The sequence below is a fragment of the Hemitrygon akajei genome, chromosome 12 (assembly GCF_048418815.1).
Source record: "Hemitrygon akajei chromosome 12, sHemAka1.3, whole genome shotgun sequence".
Classification (NCBI taxonomy): domain Eukaryota; kingdom Metazoa; phylum Chordata; class Chondrichthyes; order Myliobatiformes; family Dasyatidae; genus Hemitrygon; species Hemitrygon akajei.
The window spans coordinates 99,734,175-99,754,744 of NC_133135.1; the positions used below are offsets into that span (position 1 = coordinate 99,734,175).

General features: G+C 43.9%; 1 protein-coding gene across 2 annotated transcripts in view; it reads right to left on the reverse strand.

Moving 5' to 3' along the window:
- The window catches only part of LOC140737325 (latent-transforming growth factor beta-binding protein 1-like), a 234,097-nt gene that overhangs the window by 55,399 nt on the left and 158,128 nt on the right, over positions 1-20,570 (reverse strand). For both annotated transcript variants that reach the window (XM_073063756.1, XM_073063757.1), the window contains 2 exons: positions 12,723-12,851; positions 2,909-3,034 (listed from right to left, as the gene is read on the reverse strand). In XM_073063756.1, the coding sequence (XP_072919857.1) occupies positions 2,909-3,034; positions 12,723-12,851 (255 nt within the window). The remainder of the gene's footprint in view (positions 1-2,908; positions 3,035-12,722; positions 12,852-20,570) is intronic.

A 20,570-nucleotide genomic window follows, 5' to 3' on the forward strand; every position in this document is an offset into this window, starting at 1 on the left:
CTTTGTGTCATCCGCAAACTTACTCACCCATCCTTCTGCCTCTACATCCAGGTCATTTATAAAAATCACAAATAGCAGGGGTCCCAGGACAGATCCCTGCGGCACTCCACTAGTCACCGACCTCCAGGCAGAATACTTTCCTTCCACAACTACCCTCTGCTTTCTTCCTTTAGGCCAATTTTTTATCCAAACAGCCAAGGTTCCACTTATCCTATGCCTCATGACTTTCTGGATGAGTCTGTCATGAGGGACCTTGTCAAATGCTTTGCAAAAGTCCATGTAGACCACATTCACTGCCCTACCCTCATCAATTTCTTTTGTTACCTCTTCAAAAAACTCAATCAGGCTCGTGAGGCACCATCTTCCTTTCACAAAGCCATGTTGACTATCCATGAGTACACTGTACTTCTCCAAATGCTCATAGAGATAGAGATAGACAGAGTTGACGTGGATAGGCTTTTTCCATTGAGAGTAGGGGAGATTCAAACAAGAGGACATGAGTTGAGAGTTAGGGGGTAAAAGTTTAGGGGTAACACGAGGGGGAACTTCTTTACTCAGAGAGTGGTAGCTGTGTGGAATGAGCTTCCAGTAGAAGTGGTAGAGGCAGATTCGATATTGTCATTTAAAAAAAATTGGATAGGTAAATGGACAGGAAAGGAATGGAAGGTTATAGGCTGAGTGCGGGTTGGTGGAACTAGGTGAGAGTAAGCGTTCAGCACGGACTAGAAGGGCTGAGATGGCCTGTTTCCATGCTGTAATTGTTATATGATTATATGACACTAGTTAGAGACTGTTCGGCAACTGTTTCCTGCAGCATAATGCCCCAAATAAATAAAGGGAATCCCGGCCATTTCTCAATTTGTTTTTGTTCTTTAAGAGCTATCTCAAATAAGCGGTTGCCCTACTGAACCAATGGCCCAATTAACCAGAATTCAGATATATTTCTTACTGTAATTTATAGATTTTTTGTGGATTGCACTGTACTGCTGCTGCAAAATGACAAATTTCATGACATAAATCAGAGAAAATAAACTTGATTCAAATTCAGTTTTCAGGTAAATACAGGTGAACAATCCTTCATCTACATTGGGTCCTGGTGAAGGAAACTCCAAGCATTTGCAAGGCCATGTTGTGCCACAGGTGAACAATCGGACCTCTCCTGAAAACAGCATTCAGGTGTGATAACAAGTCCAAGATAACATTGATCATTGCAAATCTTCTGCACATTGGATCTTAGTGAATACAGAGTCTTAACTAGTGTAGGGTTCTAATGAATGCAAGGTTCAGCTACACTTATTATCAATTTATGTGGTATACTACTCTGAGATTCGTCTTCTCCAGACAGCAACGAAGCAAAGAAACCCATGAAACCAGTTCAAAGAAAAACATCAACCCTGCCCCCGTGTGGAAAAAATAACAAGTCGTGCAAACAGTCACAAGAACATCAACCCCACCCCCCACCTTTAAAAAAAAACTGCACAAACAGAACAAGAAAAACAACCGCCCCCCCCCCCCCCCCCATACACCACCACTTCCGAGTACCATGTCCGAGTAAAGAAGTGTCCTAGAAAGTGTGAGGTGCGGGGTTAGTACAGAATGCTAGTGAGGTCAGAGTCCCGTCAGTGCAGATTGCAGTGATGGTAGAGACTGAATGGCTCAGGGTTTAGTAGGCATTGACACCATCTCAGAGCATGACAGAGAGGTTCAGAACAGAAACAGGCCTTTCAGCCACCCAGTATGTGGCGAACCTAAAACAACTATTCACATCGATCATACACTAATCCCATTTCTATAGGTGTGTCGTGCACCATGGCCTGGTATGGAAACACCAATGCTTTTGAAGAGAAAATCCTACAAAAAGTAGTGAATTCGGCCCAACATATCACTGCTTATCCCCGGGATCAGGGTCACCTGATGCCACGGCAGCAGGTGGTAGATGGTCATGGACGGAAGACTTGCATATCACAAGTCATGAGTATATGACCACTGTCACTGGCAGGCAATCTCTGAAGGGCATTGATAATGGCTGAGGTCACCCGTCTTGTAAAAGCACTGCCCAGAAGAAAGCACAGGCAAACTACTTTCTGTAGAAAAACTTGCCAAGAACAATCTAGGTAATGGAAAGAACATGATCACCCACATAATGATGATGATGAGCATATGAGGGGTAACTGATGTTGATGGGCCTGTACTTGCTGGAGTTTAGAAGAATGATGGGGATCTCATTGAAATCTATGGAATATTGAAGGGCTTAGACAAAGAAGACATGGAGAGCATGTTTCCCAAATTGGGGAAGTCTACAACCAGAGGACACAGCCTCAGAATAGAGGGATGTCCTCTTAGAACAGAGATGAGGAGAAATTTCTTTGGCCAAAGGGTGGTGGAATTCACAATGGAGGTTGACAAGTTCTTGATTAGTAAGGGCATTAAAGGTTACAGGGAGAAGGCAGGAAAATAGGGTTGGGAGGAATAATAAATCAGCCATGATGGAAAGGTAGAGCACACTGGATGGACCAAATGGCCTAATTCTGCTTGTATGTCTGATGATCTCGGGACGATGAAGGAAGGGGTGAGAGATTGAGAGAGGGGCAAGAGTATGAGAAATAGGAGAGTGAGAGAGATGGGGACAGAGAGATACAGAAGGGATAGAGGGAGAGAGAGAGGGCAGAAAAAGGTAGTAGGAAGTGAGTGACAGGCAGAAGACAGAGAGATAGGGAGAATGGTGAGGGAAGGAAATATGGAGAGGTGTGGGAAGTGTCAGAGATTCATAACATTTTTCGATGCCAGGACCAGGACCACAGGTGTCACCCAGTGCTTCACCGGTAGTCACTATCTGCCACACTTGAGTAATCTTGAGCAGGGTAGGTCCCAGCCAGATACTCTCAGTCACTCCCACCACAGGTCTTACCCACACACTGTGACCCATCTGATGCCCTCTGGTAACCCTGGTCACAGTGACACCGGAACGACGCTGCCACATTCTGACAGTAGGCGTTGGGTCCGCAGATGGTGGCATTGCTGCACTCATCTATATCTGTGGAGCAAGAAATCCGCCGTTACCACCGATCCTCCTTGTCACAGTGGACATTTCACCATCACAGTTAGACCTCCTCTCCTTGTCACAGAACCACACTTCCTCTATCACTTCCAGTTACCATAACACTCACTGACACGTTCTGTCCATTGCACTTTCAGCCCTTGACCATCTCTCACACATAGACTCATAGACCACTACAGCACTGGAACAGGCCCTTTGACCCATCTAGTCTAAGCTAATCCATTAAACTGCCTTCTCCCACCGTCCTCCACCCAGATCATAGCTCTTCATATCCTTTCATCCAAGTACATATCCAAATTTCTCTTAAATATTGAAATCAAACTTGCTGGCAGCTTGTCTCACACTCTCGCCACCCTCTGAGTGAAGAAGTTCCCCCTCAAGTTCCCCTTAAACTTTTCACCTTTCACTCATAACCTCTGGTTCTAGCCTCACCCAACCACAATGGGAAAAGCCTGCTTGCATTTGTCCTATCTATACCCCTCATATTTTGTATACCTCTATCAAATCTCCCCTCAAACGTTTAATCTCTCAGAAATAATGTCCTAATATGTTGAATTTTTCAGCAAGACTCAGGTCCTCAAGTCCCAGCAACATATTTGTAAATTTTCTCTGTACTCTTTCAACCTTATTTGTATCTTTCCCGTAAGAGATAACCAAAACTGCACACAATACTCAAAATTAGACCTCACCAACAACTTGGTCCTCAAAAAGTGCAAAACCTCACGCTTGTCTGTATTACATTCCATCTGCCATTTTTCAGCCCATTCTTCCAACTGGTCTAGATCTCGTTGCAAGCTCTGATAGTCTTCCTCGCTGTGCATTGCACCCCCAATCTTAGTGTCTTCTGTTTATGAGACATAGTTTGAAACAATCCAGAGTAGTTTATAAGTAACTTTTAGAAAGTATTTACTAACTTTTCTTCACTTAAACATTAATTTACTGATTTTTTACTGGAGTGCTGGGTTCCCGCATCTCGATCCTACGTCATCACGTGACGTCCCCCCCAATCTTAGTGTCTTATGCAAATTTACAGGTCCAGTTAAGCTTGCTAAAATCCATGTAGATAACATCCACTGCCTCGCTTTCATTAACTTCCCTGTAAGTTACATGAAAAACTCTATTAGATTAGTTAGACATGACCTATCACACACAAAACCATGCTGACTATGACTAATCTGTCCTTGTATATCCAAATACCTATATATATCCAGTTCCTTAGAATACCTTCCAATAATGTTCCCACTATTGATGTCGGGCTCACCAGCCTATAATTTCCTAGTTTATTCTTAGAGTCTTTCTTAACAGCAGAACAACGTTAGCTCTCCTCCAACTTTCCGGCATCATGCCTGTGGCTAAGGATGTTTTAATTATCCCTGGAATTTTCACACTAGCCTCACACAGGGTCTGAGGGAACACCTTGTCAGGCCCTGGGGATCTATCCAACCTAATTTGCCTCAAGACAGCAAACGCCTCCTCCTCTGTAATCTCTATAGGGTCTATGGCCTTGCTGCTGCATTTTTCTTCACATCTACAGACTCTATTCCTCTCTTGATTAAGTACAGATGAAAAAAAAATCCATTTAAGATCTTCCCCCACCTCTTTGAGCTCCATGCATAGATTACCAGACAACCAATTTTGCCCCATGCTATCCTTTAGCTCTTAATATATCTGTAGATGCCCTTAGGATTCTCCTTCAACTTGTCTGCTAGAGAAACATTTTGCCTTATTTTAGCCCTCCTGATTCCCTTCTCAAGTGTTCTCTTGCATTGTTTATACTCAAGTACCTAATTTATTCCTGCCTGTCTCTACCTGCTATGCACTTCCCTTTTCTTAACCAGGGCCACAATATCTCTTGGAAAAACAAGGTTCCCTAAACCTGTTATCCTTGCCTTTTATTCTGACAGCAACACACTCTGTACTCTCAAAATTTCATTTTTGAAGTCCTCCCATTTACCAAGTATACTTTTGCCAAAAACCTACCTATCCCAATCCACATTAGTCAGATCGAACCTGACACCATCAACATTGAACTCCAATTTAGAATCCTTTCCAATAATTACCTTGAAACTGAAGGTATTACGGTCCCTTTCACAAACCTCTGTCACCTGCCCTGTCTCATTCCCCAGTACAAGTTAAAATTACCTACTATCACAACCTTATGCTTTTTGCAATCATCTGCGATCTCTCTACAAACTTCTCTAAAACCCGTGGAGTGTTTGGCACTCTATAATATAATCTCATTAACCTGGTCATGTTCTTCAGTTCCACCCAAAAAGCTTCACTAGACGTGCTCTCCAGTCTGTCCACTGCCGTGCCACTTCCCTGACTAGTAATGCCATCAATCCTCCTTTAATCCCTCCTGCTCTGTCACAACTAAAACAATGGAATCCAGCAACACTGAGCTGCCAGTCATGACCCTCCTGCAAGCAATTCTCACTAATGGCTGCAATATCATAATTCCACATGCTGATCCATGCCCTAAGTCATCTGCCTTTCCTCCACTATAAGGTATAGGAGCACAATTAGGCCATTTGGCCTATCAAGTCTGTTCCACCATTACATAATGGCTGATCCATTTCCCTCTCAGTCCCAATCTCCTGCATTCTCCCTGTAACCCTTCATGCTCCGACCATTCAAGAACTTATCAACCTCAGCCTTAAATGTACCCAGTAACTTGGTCTTCACAACCGCCTGTGGCAACAAATTCCACAGATTCACCACTTTGGCGAAATAAATTCCTTCTCAACTCTGTTCTAAATGAAAACCTCTCTATTGTGAGGCTGTGTCCTCTGGTCTTAAACTTTCCCACCATTGGAAACATCCACTCTACAGAGGTCTTTTTAAAGCTTGTTAGATATCAATGAGATCCTCTCTCATTCTACTGAATTCCAGTGAGTACAGGCCCAGAGCCATCAAATGCTCCTCATATGATAAGCCTTTCAGTCCCAGAATCATTTTCATGTCAGCACATTTCTTAGATAAAGGGCCCAAAACTGCTCACAATACTCCAAGTGAGGCATTACCAGTGCTTTTTAAAACCTGAACATTACATCCTTGTTTTTATATTTCAGTGTTCTTCAAATGAATGCTAACATTGCATTTGCCTTCCTCACCACCAGTTCAATCTGCAAATTGAGGCAGAGCGGGGTAATGATGGCGCTAAATGGCGACTCCTTTGTGTGCATCTTCAGAAACAGCTCTACTTCCATCTTTAATATCTTTATTTTTCCCTTTCAGGGTTCTTTCGAAGACCTTGACCTGGTGTTAGACGCTGACTACGGCTCTTTGCTGGAATGGGACCCGTTCTCAGGGTTTCATAACTGGCCGTTGCTCGGCATGCCAAGGACTCAGCCCGAGAGTCCAACTCGGTTTTGGAAGCCTAGGATCTCGGGGCTCTGGAGACGGGCGGATTGATGGTCGGTGTCACGGCAGGAGACCTGTGTGTCGTCGGGGGAGTCGGACAATCTGCGGCTGTGTGCCCAGAGACTTGTGATCTTTGGGCACAGAGCTCGAAAAAAAAGCAACGTAATGGACTTTTAACACCGTAAAGCAGTGAGTTGTTTGTTATGTCTCCCCACTCGCTGTGAAAACGGAGACATAAGAACGTAAGAAATAAGAGTAGGAGTGGGTCATCCGGCCCATCGAATCTGCCCCATCATTCAATAAGATCATGGCTGATCTGTCCATAAAATCAGCTCCATCTACCTGCCTTTTCCCCATAACCCTTAATTCCCCTACTATGTAAAAACCTATCTAACTGTATCTTAAATATATTTAGTGAAGAAGCCTCAACTGCTTCCCTGGGCAGAGAATTCCACAGATTCACCACTCTCTGGGAAAAACAGATTCTCCTCATCTCCATCTTAAATCTTCTCCCTGAATCTTGAGGCAATGTCCCCTAGTTCTAGTCTCACCTACCAATGGAAACAACTTTCCTACTTCTATCTTATCTATCCCATTTGAAATTTAGTATGTGTCTGTAAGATCCCCTCTCATTCTTCTGAATTCCAGAGTGTATAGTCCCAGGCGACTCAATCGCTCCTGATAGGTTAACCCCTTCATCTCTGGAATCAACCTGGTGAACCTCCTCTGCACTGCCTCCAAAGCCAGTATATCCTTCCTCAAGTATGGAGACCAGAACTGCACACAGTACTCCAAATGCAGCCTCACCAGTACCTGCATAGTTGCAGCATGACCTCCCTGCTCTTGAATTTAATCCCTCTAGCAATGAAGGCCAACATTCCGTTTGCCTTCTTAATAACCTGTTGCATCTGCAAGCCAACTTTTTGCGATTCATGCACAAGCACTCCCAAATCCCTCTGCACAACAGCATGCTGCAATCTTTCACCATTTAAATAATATGCTCTTCTATTATTCTTTCCAAAGTGGATAATCTCGCATTTACCAACGTTGTATTCCATCTGCTAGACCTTGGCCCACTCACTTAACCTATCTATATCCCTCTGCAGACTATCCACATCCTGTGTATGTGTGTGTGTGTGTGTGTGTGTGTGTGTGTGTGTGAGAGAGAGAGAGGGAGAGAGAGAAGGAGAGAGGGAGGGAGGGAGAGAGCGAGAGAGAGAGAGAGAGGGAGAGGGAGAGGGAGAGAGAGGAGAGAGAGAGAGAGAGAGAGAGAGAGAGAGAGAGAGAGAGAGAGAGAGAGAGAGAGAGAGAGAGAGAGAGAGAGAGAGAGAGAGAGAGAGAGAGAGAGAGAGAGAGAGAGAGAGAGAGAGAGAGAGCGATTGAATACTGGGTGAAACCAGTCTTTTGGGTAACTGCAAGTCTGTGTCTTTGCTGTTGATTTGTTAAGGCTTGAATGCTCAGTGGTGGGTGCCAATGCTTTTATTTGCTGGTGGAGGGAGGGGGGATTGTTGCTTGATGCCGCCTGCACGCAGGAGGGGGGAGCTGGGGGGGACTTTGTGGTTCTAACATTTAACTGTCATTCATTCTTTGGGGCACTCTGTTTTTGTGGATGGTTGTGAAGAAAAAGCATTTCAGGATGTATATTGTATACATTTCCCTGACATTAAATGTACCTTTGAAACCATTGAAATTAACCTTTAGGGACTCTTACACAGGGACTCCCAAGACCTGTTGCACCTCAGATTTTTGAATTCTCTCTTCATTTAGAAAATGGTCTATGCTCTTACTTCTTCTACTAAAATGCATGACCATACACTTCCTGACACTCCTTGCATTGAAATATACGCAGCTCCGAGCATTTGTCCCAACATGCTCAACCTTTTGATTCCTGGCCTTGTATGTGGGTTTAACAACATTTTTCTCCATAACCACACCACTATCTGTTGTGACACTCTGGTTCCTGTCCACCTGCAACTCTAGTTTGAACATTCCCCTGCCCCTGTGTGACACTAGCAAACCTTCCCACTAGGATATTAGTCCCCCTCCAGTTCAGCTGTAAACTGCCCCTTCACTTTCCATGAGAGAAAATCACACTCCCTACCACACTCTCTGTCATGAACAGTCCCATATCCTTAACGCTTCTCTCTTCAACGTGGACTCTGACACATTTTGGTTCCCATCTGCAGAAATTGCACTCTCACGGTCACACCTATCCTCCAGTGATTCCCACGTGGATGTCTGCAGCTCTTTGTTGGTGAAGCTGTGAGTTCCCCACACTCGTCTCTCCCAGCTGGGATTTCTCACTTCAGCCTCCTCAGATTTGGTCTGTTGATTGATATCCCAGACTCTCATATGTTCCTGGGAACATTGGGAATAATTCCAACATAGATAGGAGCCTCTACTCCACCCACATTTTTAGATGTCCTGCAGTGAACGGGAGGTGTGAGGTTGGAGAATCTGCTGACTCTTAAGTCACAGTAAGGTGCGTGGGATGCTCTGTGCTGACAGACGCTCAACAGTTGTTCTGTCAGTAAGTGTTAAACTTCAGGCCAAGTTCAGGAGGTGGGAGGCTTAGGGAGGGGTGTCTGTGGTCCAATTAGATGGATGGGGTTGATAGTGTTCACAACTAGTGTGTGCATTCACTATTGTTCACTTGGCTTTGTTTTCACTTTGGAGGAATAGCTTTTTGGCAGCGACTCTTCCGTTTAGACCACGTCTGACAAGGTTTCTCTGGACTGTAGAGGAGGGTAATGGGATTCCAGTGGTTTCTGAGAGTTCAGAGCGGACTTCTTCCAATCTAGAAGGGATATCAGTTTGATGTGTCTCTCGTGTGCTGCACTCAGTTTCCATGGCTGACTACTGCATTTCTGGTCTCAACTTTGCCCATTTCTTTATGCTTCTTCAGTAGAGCCTAAACACGGGACAATTTACCATCTTTGGACTGTGGGAGGAAACCAGAACACACAGAGGAAACTTACATGGGAACGTACAAACTCCTGACAGGCAGCAGTGGGAATTGAACCCGGATCGCCTGTACGGTAAAGTGTTGTGCTAACCACTACACTACCGGGCTGCCCTACCTGGCTATTTGAAATTAGCGGAACTGATATGGATATTTAAAGTGTGTTCCAGGGTGAAGCCTGATGCAAACACTGAAAAAAATGTCATTTTTGTGTTTCTCATTATCCACCAGCTTTATTCACTAGAGGCTCCACACTTACCTTAACTGTTTTCTTCCGATTTATATATTCACAGATACTCTCACTCCCTATTTTCATATTGACCACAAGATCATAAGACATAGTAGGCCATTTGGCCTATTGTTTACGGCTAACACGAGAGGGCACAGTTTTAAGGTGCTTGGAAGCAGGTACAGAGGAGATGTCAGGGAGTGGTGAGAGGGGTGAGTGCATGGATTGGGCTGCCGGTGACGGTGGTGGAGGCGGATATGATAGGGTCTTATAAGAGACTCTTGGACAGGTACAAGGAGCTTAGGGTTACCCATAGTCCTCTATTTTTCTAAGTAATTTCTAAAGTACAAGTTCAGCACAGCATTGTATGTGCTGTAGGTTTTCTATGTTTCTTCTATGAGTCTGCTCCACCATTTCATCATGGCTGATCCATTTCCTTTTCAGCCCCAATCTCCTGTCTTCTCCTTTTATCCCTTCATGCCCTAACTAATCAACTTCTACCTTAAATATACCCTGTGGACTTGACCTGTACAGCCACATGTGGCAACCAATTCCAAAGATTCACCACTCTCTGGATAAAGGAATTCCTCATCTCTGTTCTAAAAAGACACCCCTCTATTCTGAGGCTGTGTCCTCTGATCCTAAACTCCCCCACCATAGGAAATAGCCTTTCCACATCCACTCTATCAAGACCTTTCACCACTTGATAGGTTTCAATTAAGTCACCTCTCATTCTTTTGAATTCTAGTGAATACAGGCCCAGAGCCAAAACATGCTCTTCATATGACAAGCCATTTAATCCTGGAATCAATTTTGTGAACATCCTTTGAACCCTCTCCAGCATCAGTACATCCTTTCTAAGTTAAGCGACCCAAAACTGCTCTCAATACTCCAAGCGAGGTCTCACCAGTGCCTTAACATTACATCCTTGCTCATACATTCTAGTCCTTTAGAAATGAATGCTAACATCGCATTTGCCTTTCTCATCACCGGCTTACCTTGCAAATTAACCTTTAGGGAACCCTGCACTAGGATTCCCAAGTCCCTTTGCACATCTGATTTTTGAATTTTCTCTCCATTTACTAAATAGACTACCCTTTTATTTCTTCTACCAGAGTGCATGACCATATATTTCCCAACACTGTATTCCATCTGTCATCACTTTTCTCTCAAAATCAGTTCCTGTGAGTTGAGTGTTGGATCCTAGAATCTTCCTCATTCTCTGGCCAACCCCTTGCCTTTTGAATTGAACATCCTGAGCTGAAGTCTGGTTCACTGATTTAATGGCAGACAGCAGGGGCTGATGACAGGGGAGCTGTGTGGCCTCGGTCGTAGTGAGGAAGAGGCTTTAAGCCGTAGTGATGCTGTCAGGAGAGAGGCATGAGAGCCAGTGCGTCCACTGGGGGTGGTGTGGTGCAGTGTGCAGCCTGGAGTTGTTACTGCAACCTCCCCACCCACCCAACTACCAGTATAAATTTGGCAGAAGACAAGCTGTATTTTGGTTGACTGCAGATCTCTGCGGTGTCCATTGTCTCAGGGTCTAGATGATTTATTTTGCATGGCTGTATCCTACTGATAAAATGTGCTTGTTATCTTGGTATCTTATATGTGATATGTGTGCTTTGTGCTGCGTGTGACTGTTGGTTTTGTGTTTTGTACTTTGGTTCTGGGGGAATGCTGTTTCATTTGTCAGTAATCATGGGTATTCATGTATGGTTGAATGACAATTAGACTTGAATTGAACTGATCTGAATTGAATTCTTATCTCTTTTGCTATCCACAGATCGTGCCTCTTTCTCATAGAACCCCTTTTTCGGTATCTGCTGTTAGAATACTTCCCAGTCCACCTTAGACCTTAGACATCTTCAACGCATTATCATTGCCCTTATTTAAGTCAAAGACAATAGTTTAGATCCACAATAACCTAGCCCCAGGTAGGTTCGCTGATGTTCTGCTTTAAGAAGCAAGCTCAGGGAAAGTTCCACCATCATTTCTTCTACTATATCCTTGCCAGCTCAGTTCTTCTACTCAATAGTTATTTACGTACCGGGATACAGCAGAGAAAGTTCCCTTCAGGTCCTTCGAGCCACACCACCTAGCAACCCCCGATTTAATCAGAGCCTAATCAAGGGACAATTTACAATGACCAATTAACCTACCAAGCGGTGCGTCTTTGGACTGGGAGGGAACTGGAACACCCAGAGGAAACCTATGCAGTCACCCCATCTACCTGTGAGACTACCTTCAAAGAATTATGGATCTGTATTCCAATGACAAATCTCACATAACGATTACAGTTTCCTTCATGTTCCCCCATGGTGTCCCACCTATATTTTCCTTCCTCTGATCTCATAACTTCACTCCAAAACATTATTATCCACAGCCTGTGTAGTGCCACAGCACAACTGCAGATACCATAGGGTCTTTTAGGCACATGGAGCTTAGCAAAACAGAGGGTTATGAGTAACCCTAGGTGATTTCTAAAGAAACTACATGTTCAGCATAGCAGAGTGGGCTGAAGGGCCTGTATTGTGCTCCAGGTTTTCTATGTTTCTAACTGATTAAGAATGGTACCTGACTTCTTTCCCTTTCTGGCCTGTTCTTTTGGAACGTGGAACGTTAAACATCCGGTCTGGTCACCCAGCAACCCATGTCTCCATTGTATCTGTTAGATTATACTCAAATGTGCTGCCATTTTATTGAGTGGTGAATTTGTGGAATTCGTTGTCACAGGAGGCTAAGTCATTGGGTATATTTAAGGCAGAGTATAATAAATTCTTGATTAGTCAGGGCATGAAGAGATACGGGGAGAAGGCAGGAAATTGGGGCTGAAAGGGAAGTGGATCAGCCATGATGGAATGGTGGAGCAGGCTCGATGGGACAAATAACCCAATTCTGCTCCTATATCTTATGATCTTACTTACATGATTGTTGAACATCCACAAACCAGCGAGGGACATTAGGGCAGGGCCCCAATAAAGGATATCACAATGATCCTTTTGCATTCACAGACTCAGCAACCTATTCCTCAATCCCCAGCATTGAAGGTTGGGAACTGATTACCAGGCAGAGCTCTGTGACCGGGTTCAGAGAGATGAGGAACAACTCACCGACACACTGCTGGGCGGGGCTCAGCTGGAATCCCACTCCACACTCGGTGATGCACTGGAAGGAGCCGGGGGTGTTCTTACAACGTTTGGAGCCACAGATCGTCGGGTATTCCACACACTCATCGAGGTCTGTTTATCAGAACAGGGAATCCATGAGAATCAGTCTACCACAGTTTTCACAAATACCAGTACTGTTTTTCATCCAGCACAAGCTCCAGAGTGGTTCTGACACTCTCAAAAGCCTCCCACTTGCTCTTCACTCCTTTCCCTTCACTAGGTCATGGAGTCATAGAAAATTATAGCACAGAAACAGGCCCTTCAGCCCATCTAGTCCATGGCAAACCATTTCAACTGCTGACTCCCATCAACCTGCACTGGAACCATAGCCCTCCATACCCCTACAATCCATGCACCTATCCAAACTTTTCTTGAATGCTGAAATTGAGCACACATGCACCACGTGCCAGCAGCTCGTTCCATACACTCATGACTGGAACCATAACCCTCCATATCCCTATTCAAACTTCTCTTAAACATTGAAATCAAGCTCGCATGCATCATGTGCTGGCAGATCATTCAACACTCTCACCACCCTCTGAGTGAAGAAGTTTTCCCTCATGTTGCCCTTAAACTTTTCACCTTTCACCCTTAACCCATGAACTCTGGTTGTAGTCCCACTCAGTGGAAAAAGCCTGCTTGCATTAACCATATCTATACACCTCATAATTTTGTATACCTCTATCAAATCTCTTCTCAATCGTCTACATACCGATGAATAAAGTCCAAACTTATTCAATCCTTCCATACAACTCATGTCCTCCAGTTCTGGCAACATCTTTGTAAATTTTCTCTGTACTTTTTCAACCTTATTTATATCTTTCCTGCAGGTAGGTGACCAAAACTGCACACCATACTCCAAATTAGGCCTCACCAACGTCTTAAAGAACTTCAACATAACATTCCACCTCCTGTACTCAGTACTCTGATTTATGAAGTATGTTTCACTTATTGGCAATAAGTGAAACATACTTCATTGATTCTGATTCTGATGCTCAACTTCAGGATGCTCTTTATCGACTACAGCTCAGCACTCAATCAATACAATCACCCCCTCAAAACTAATCTTAAGCTTCAATACCTCCTTGTGCAATGGGTCCCTCAATTTCCTCACTTGCAGACCCCAGTCATTCAGGTAGGCAACATCTCCTCCACAATCTCCCTCAGCACATGTGCAACACGTCTGTGTGCTTAGCCCCCTGCTCTGCTCGCCTTACACTGTGAGGCTAAGCACAGCTCCAATGCCATATTTATGTTTGTTGACACCACTGTCATTGGCCAAATCAAACGGTGATGAATCAGCTGATAGGACAGAGATTCAAAATCTGGCTGAGTGCTGCTACAACAACAACTTCCTTCTCAATGCCAGCAAGACCAAGGAACTGAATATTGACTTCAGCAGGAGGAAGCTAGAGGGAGGTTCATTGGAAGCAGAGGGTGGTGATTGAAGTATGTTCTTCAGAATGGAGACCAATGATGCCACAGGGCTGATGTTGGATATCTACATAAATGATTAGGATGCAATTGCACAAGGCTTGATCGGTAAGTTTGTGGATGTTAGGAGAATAGGAGATGTTGAAAATGAAGATGGATATGATAGGGTCTTTTAAGAGACAATTAGATAGGTACATGGAGCTTAGTAAAACAGAGGGCTATAGGGAAGCCTAGTAATTTCTAAGGTAGGGACATGCTCAGCACAACTTTGTGGGCCGAAGGGCCTGTATTGTGCTGTAGGTTTTCTATGTTTAAGAAGGTTATTGTACAATACTTGACCAGTTCAGAAAGTGAGCTGAGGAGTGGCAAATGAAAATCAATACAGATAAATATGAAGTAATGCATTTTGGAAAGTCAAACCATTGTATATCAAGAATAAGAAGGAATTGGGTATTGCAGTGGAACAGAAAGACCTGGGACTTGGTCAGGTTCACTATACACTGTCAGGATAGGACTGTCAAATCTTTCAAAAGCAGAGGTGGAGGTCTATGCTTCATGATCAACTCCTCTTGGTGCACAAATGTGTCAGTGATGTCTCGATTCTGTTCACCAGACCTGGAATATCTCGAAATCAAGTGCTGTCCATTGTACCTGCTGTGGGAGATTTCAGTGATCATTTTGGTAGCAGTGTACATTCCACCTCAGGCTAATGTCAAACAGGCTCTCAATGATCTGCACAACATGGATGAAACAGCACACCCTGACACCATCACCATCATTCTGGTGGATTTTAGTCAGGTCAGATTGAAAAAGTCACCTAATAATTATCATCAACAAATCACTTGTAGCACCAGAGGAAACTACCCACTGGACCACTGTTACACCACCATCAAGAGTGCTATTCCAAACCCACAAGTCGGAAATAGGTCTGTGGCATTTAAGTCTGGAGAGCCAGGTTTGTGCAGAAAAACCAGGTATGACTTGCAGAAGGCTATTTCAAGAGCAAAGAAACAATCCCAAGCAAAATAAAAGCAGCAAGATTTTCTCCGGCAGTCGGTGATTGGAGTACTGTGCAGACACAACAGGAGCATTCCTGAGCAGGTCCGACAAAGATTTTCAATGGGAAACCCAATCTCTATAAAAGAGAGGTACCGCCTAGCGGGGCAGTTATCATGGGAGCAGTCATCCGAGTAGTCTTGAGTCAGAGTAGTAAGGCTTTGGCTCAACAGAGCTTTGGTGAGAATAGGCAGAGGCAAGGTAAGCAGGTAAGTTCATTCCTTATAAAATCTCGAGAGAATAGGGTGGGTCTGTCTACAGAGCCAGTATTCTGTTCCAGGTGTCAGATGTGGGATTTCTAGGAGACTCCCAGCCTCCCAGGTGCACTGAGATGCAGCTCCTTAGAGACTAGGTTCAGGAACTGGAAATGCAGCTTGATGATGTTTGGCTTGTTAGGGGAAGGGAAGCAATGATAGACAGGAGTGATGGGAAGGAAGTCACCCCAAGGCTACAGTAGACAGATAAATGAGTGACTATCAGGAGAGGGAAGGAGAACATCAGATAGTGGAAAGCACCCTGTGGCCATCCCCCTCAACAATAAGTATTTCATTTTGAGTACTATCGGAAGGGTGGGAACTACCTAGGGGAAGCAACAGTGGCCATACCTCTGGCACTGAATCTGTTCCTGGGGCTCAGAAGGAAAGGGAACTGAAGAGGACGGCAGCAGTAATAGGGGACTCTACAGTTGGGGAGACAGGTAGGCGATCCTGTGAACATGAAAAGGAAACATGGATGGTAGTTTGCCTCCTAGGTGCCAAGGTCCGAGATGCTTCTAGGCGTGTCCACAATATCCTGAAAAGGGAGGATGAGCAGACAGAAGTTGTGGTATATATTGGTACCAACAGCATAGAAAGAAAAAGGGAGGAGGTCCTGAAAAAAGAATATAGGGAGTTAGGAAGGAGCTGAGAAGCAGGATCTCAAGGGTAGTAATCTCGGGATTACTGTCTGTGCCACATGACAGTGAGGACTGGGATAGAATGAGATGGCTGATGAATTGGAGCAGGGGGTAGAGATTCTGATTTCTGGATAATTGGGACCTCTTCTGGGGCAGGTGGAACCTGAATACAAGGCGGAACCTTGTATATTTAATTATCTGGATAGACAGGGTCTGATTAGGAACAGTCAACATGGATTTGTGCGTGGAAGGTCAGGTTTGACAAATCTTATTGAATTTTTTGAAGAGGTTACAAGGAAAGTTGATGAGGGTAAAGCAGTGGATGTTGTCTATATGGACTTCAGTAAGGCCTTTGACAAGGTTCCACATGGAAGATTAGTTAGGAAGGTTCAATCGTTAGGTATTAATATTGAAGTAGTAAAATGGATTCAACAGTGGCTGGATGGGAGATGCCAGAGAGTAGTGGTGGATAACTGTTTGTCAGGTTAGAGGCCGGTGACTAGTGGTGTGCCTCAGGGATCTGTACTGGGTCCAATGTTGTTTGTCATATACATTAATGATCTGGATGATGGGGTGGTAAATTGGATTAGTAAGTATGCAGATGATACTAAGGTAGGTGGCGTTGTGGATAATGAAGTAGGTTTTCAAAGTTTGCAGAAAGATTTAGGCCAGTTAGAAGAGTGGGCTGAATGATGGCAAATGGAGTTTAATGCTGATAAGTGTGAGGTGCTACATTTTGGTAGAAATAATCCAAATAGGACATACATGGTAAATGGTAGGGCATTGAAGAATGCAGTAGAACAGAGTGATCTAGGAATAATGGTGCATAGTTCCCTGAAGGTGGAATCTCATGTGGATAGGGTGGTGAAGAAAGCTTTTGATATGTTGGCCTTTATAAATCAGAGCATTGAGTATAGGAGTTGGGATGTAATGTTAAAATTGTACAAGGCATTGGTAAGGCCGAATTTGGAGTATTGTGTACAGTTCTGGTCACCGAATTATAGGAAAGATGTCAACAAAATAGAGAGAGTACAGAGAAGACTTATTAGAATGTTACCTGGGTTTCAGCACCTAAGTTACAGAGAAAGGTTGAACAAGTTAGGTCTTTATTCTTTGGAGTGTAGAAGGTTGAGGGGGGACTTGATAGAGGTATTTAAAATTATGAGGGGAATAGATAGAGTTGACGTGGATAGACTTTTTCCATTGAGAGTAGGGGAGATTCAAACGAGGACATGAGTTGAGAGCTAGGGGGCAAAAGTTTAAGGGTAACACGAGGGGGAATTTCTTTACTTAGAGAGTGGTAGCTGTGTGGAACGAGCTTCCAGTACAAGTGGTAGAGGCAGATTCGATATTGTCATTTAAAGTAAAATTGGATAGGTATATGGATAGGAAAGGAATGGAGGGTTATGGGCTGAGTGTGGGTCAGTGGGACTAGGTGAGAGTAAGCATTCGGCATGGACCAGAAGGGCCGAGATGGCCTGTTTCTTGTGCTGTAATTGTTATATGGTTATAAAAGGTACAGGTTGCACTTGAATCCGAGGGGGACCAATAGTCTTGTGGGCAGGTTTGCTAGAGCTGTTGGGAGTGGTTTAAGTTAATATGGCAAGGGGATAGGAACCAGGATGATAGAACTGAGGATGAGCCTGCTGGTTTACAAGTAGATGATGGATGTAACTTGAATGTAAGGAAGAACAAGCCAATGATTGGATACAAATGCAGGCAGAGCAGAGAGCTAAGTTCTACCAGAGAGGCAAAATTCAAAAGGGCGAAGAATGCAGGACTGAAAGTGCTGTATTTAAATACACATGTTATTCGGAATAAGGTGGACAAACTCATGGCACAATTAGAGATTGGTCAGTATGACATTGTGGGCATCACTGAGTTGTGGCTGAAAGAAGGCCATAGTTGGGAGCTTAACATCAAAGCATATACTTTGTATCAAAAGGACACGCAGGAAGGCATAGGCGATGGTGAGGCTCTGTTGGTAAGAGTTGGAATTACATCCTTAGAAAGAGGTGACAGTGTCAGAGAATGTTCAATCTTTGTGGGTGGAGTTAAGAAATTGCAAGGGTAAAAAACCATTGTGGGAATCATATATATATATAGGCCTCGAAATAGTAGCCAAGATGTGGAGTTGAGATTGTAAAGGGAGACTGAAAAGGCATGTACTAAGGGTAATGACCCAATTATAATGGGGGACTTCAATGTGCAAGGGAATTGGGAAAATCAGGTTGGTGTCAGATTGCAAAAGAGGGCATTTATTGAATGCTTACAGATGGCTTTTTAGAGCAGTTTGTGCTTGAGCCCACTTGGGGAAAGGCTATCTTAGACTGGGTGTTGTGTAATAACCCAGATTTTATCAGGAAGCTTAATATAAAGTAACTGTTAGGAGACAGTGATCGTAATATGATTGAATTCATACTGCAATTTGAGAAGGAGAAGCACAAGTCACATGTATCAGTATCACAATGGAATGAAGGGAATTACAGAGGCATGAGAGAGGAGCTTACCCAGGTGGATTGGAGGGGGATACTGGCAGGGATGACGGCAGAGCAGAGATGGCTGAAGTTTCTGGAAATAGTCCATAAAGCACAGGACAGCTATGTCCCACAGAAGAAGTCCTCAAATGGCAGGGCTAGGCAACTGTGGCTGACAAAGGAAGTTAAGGATTGCATAAAAGCCAAGGAAAGGGCATGTAAGGTGGCAAAAGTGATGGGAAAGTTGGATGATTGAGGAGCTTTTAAAATCCAACAAAACGTAACTAAAAAGCTAGGAAAAAGATAAAATATGTAGGCAGACTAGCCAGTAATATAAAGCAGGATACCAAAAGTTTTTTCAGTTATATAAAGAGTAAAAGGGAGGTGAGATTTGATATTGGACCACTGGAAAATGATGTTGTGGGTGACGTAGTAACAGGAGAACAAGGAAATGGCAGATAAACTTAATGAGTACTTTGCATCTGTCTTCACTGTGGAAGACACTAGCGGTGTGCCAGAGGTCCATGAGTATTAGGGAGCAAGAGTGAGGGCCAATGTTATTACAAAGGAAAAAATGCTCGGCAAACTTGAGGGTCTTAAGGTGGATAAGTCACCTGGGCCAGATGGACTACATCCCAGAGTCCTGAGAGAGATAGCTGAAGAGATAATGGATGCGTTGGTCACGACCTTTCAAGAGTCATTTGATTCTGGCATGGTACCAGAGGACTGGGAGATTGTAAATGTCACTCCACTCTTTATAAAGGGAGGAAGGGAAAAGAAAGGAAGTTATAGTCCAGTCTAACCTGAGTGGTTGGGAACGTTTTGGAGTCTATTATTAAGGATGAGGTTTCGAAGTACTTGGAGAGTAATGATAAAATAAGTCAAAGTCAGCATGGTGTCTGTAAAGGGAAATCTTGCCTGACAAATCTGTTGGAGTTCTTCGAGGAAGTAACAAGTAGGGAGGACAAAGGAGATGTCATTTACTTGGATTTTCAGAAGGCATTAGATTAGGTGCCTCATGACTCTTTAATAAGACATAATCCTATGGCATTACAGGAAAGATACTGGCATGGATAGCAGAGTGACTGACAGGCATGAGACAGCAAGTGGGAATAAAAGGGGTCTGTTCTTGGTTGACTGCCGGCAACTAGTGATGTTCCTCAGAGGTCAGTATTGGGATCACTGATTTTCAAATTGTTTGCCAATGATTTATATAATGGAACTGATGGCTTTGTGGCAAAGTCTGTGGATGATATGAAGATAGGTGGAGGGGTAGGTAGTGCTGAGAAAGCAACGTGATTGCAGCAGGACTTGGACAAATTGGAAGAATGGGCAAAAATATGGCAGATGGAATACAATGTTGGGACATGTATGATAATGCATTTTGGTAAAAAGAACAATAGTGCAGACCATTTCTAAATGTGGAGAAGGTTCAAACATCAGAGGTGCAGAGGGACTTAGGAGTCCTCATGCAAGACTTCCAGAAGGTTAATTTACAAATTGAGTCTGTGGTAAAGAAGGCAAATGGAATGTTGGCATTTACATCAAGGGGAATGGAGTCTTTTATAAGACACTAGTCAAGCTGTATTTGGAGTATTGTCAACAGTTTTGGGCCCCATATTGCAGAAAGGATGTGTTGTCATTGGAGAGAGTCCAGAGGAGGTTCACGAAGATGATTCCGGGAATGAAGGGGTTAACATACGAGGAGTGTTTGGCAGCTTTGGGCTTGTACTCACTGGAATTTAGAAGAATGCATGGGGATCTCATTGAAACCTACTGAATGTTCAAAGGACTAGATAGGGTGGGTGTGGAGAGGATGTTTTAAATGGTGGGGGTATCCAGACCTAGAGGGCACGGCCTCAATATTGAGGGACGACCCTTTAGAACAGAGGTAAGGAAGAATTTATCTAGCCAGAGAGTAGTAAATCT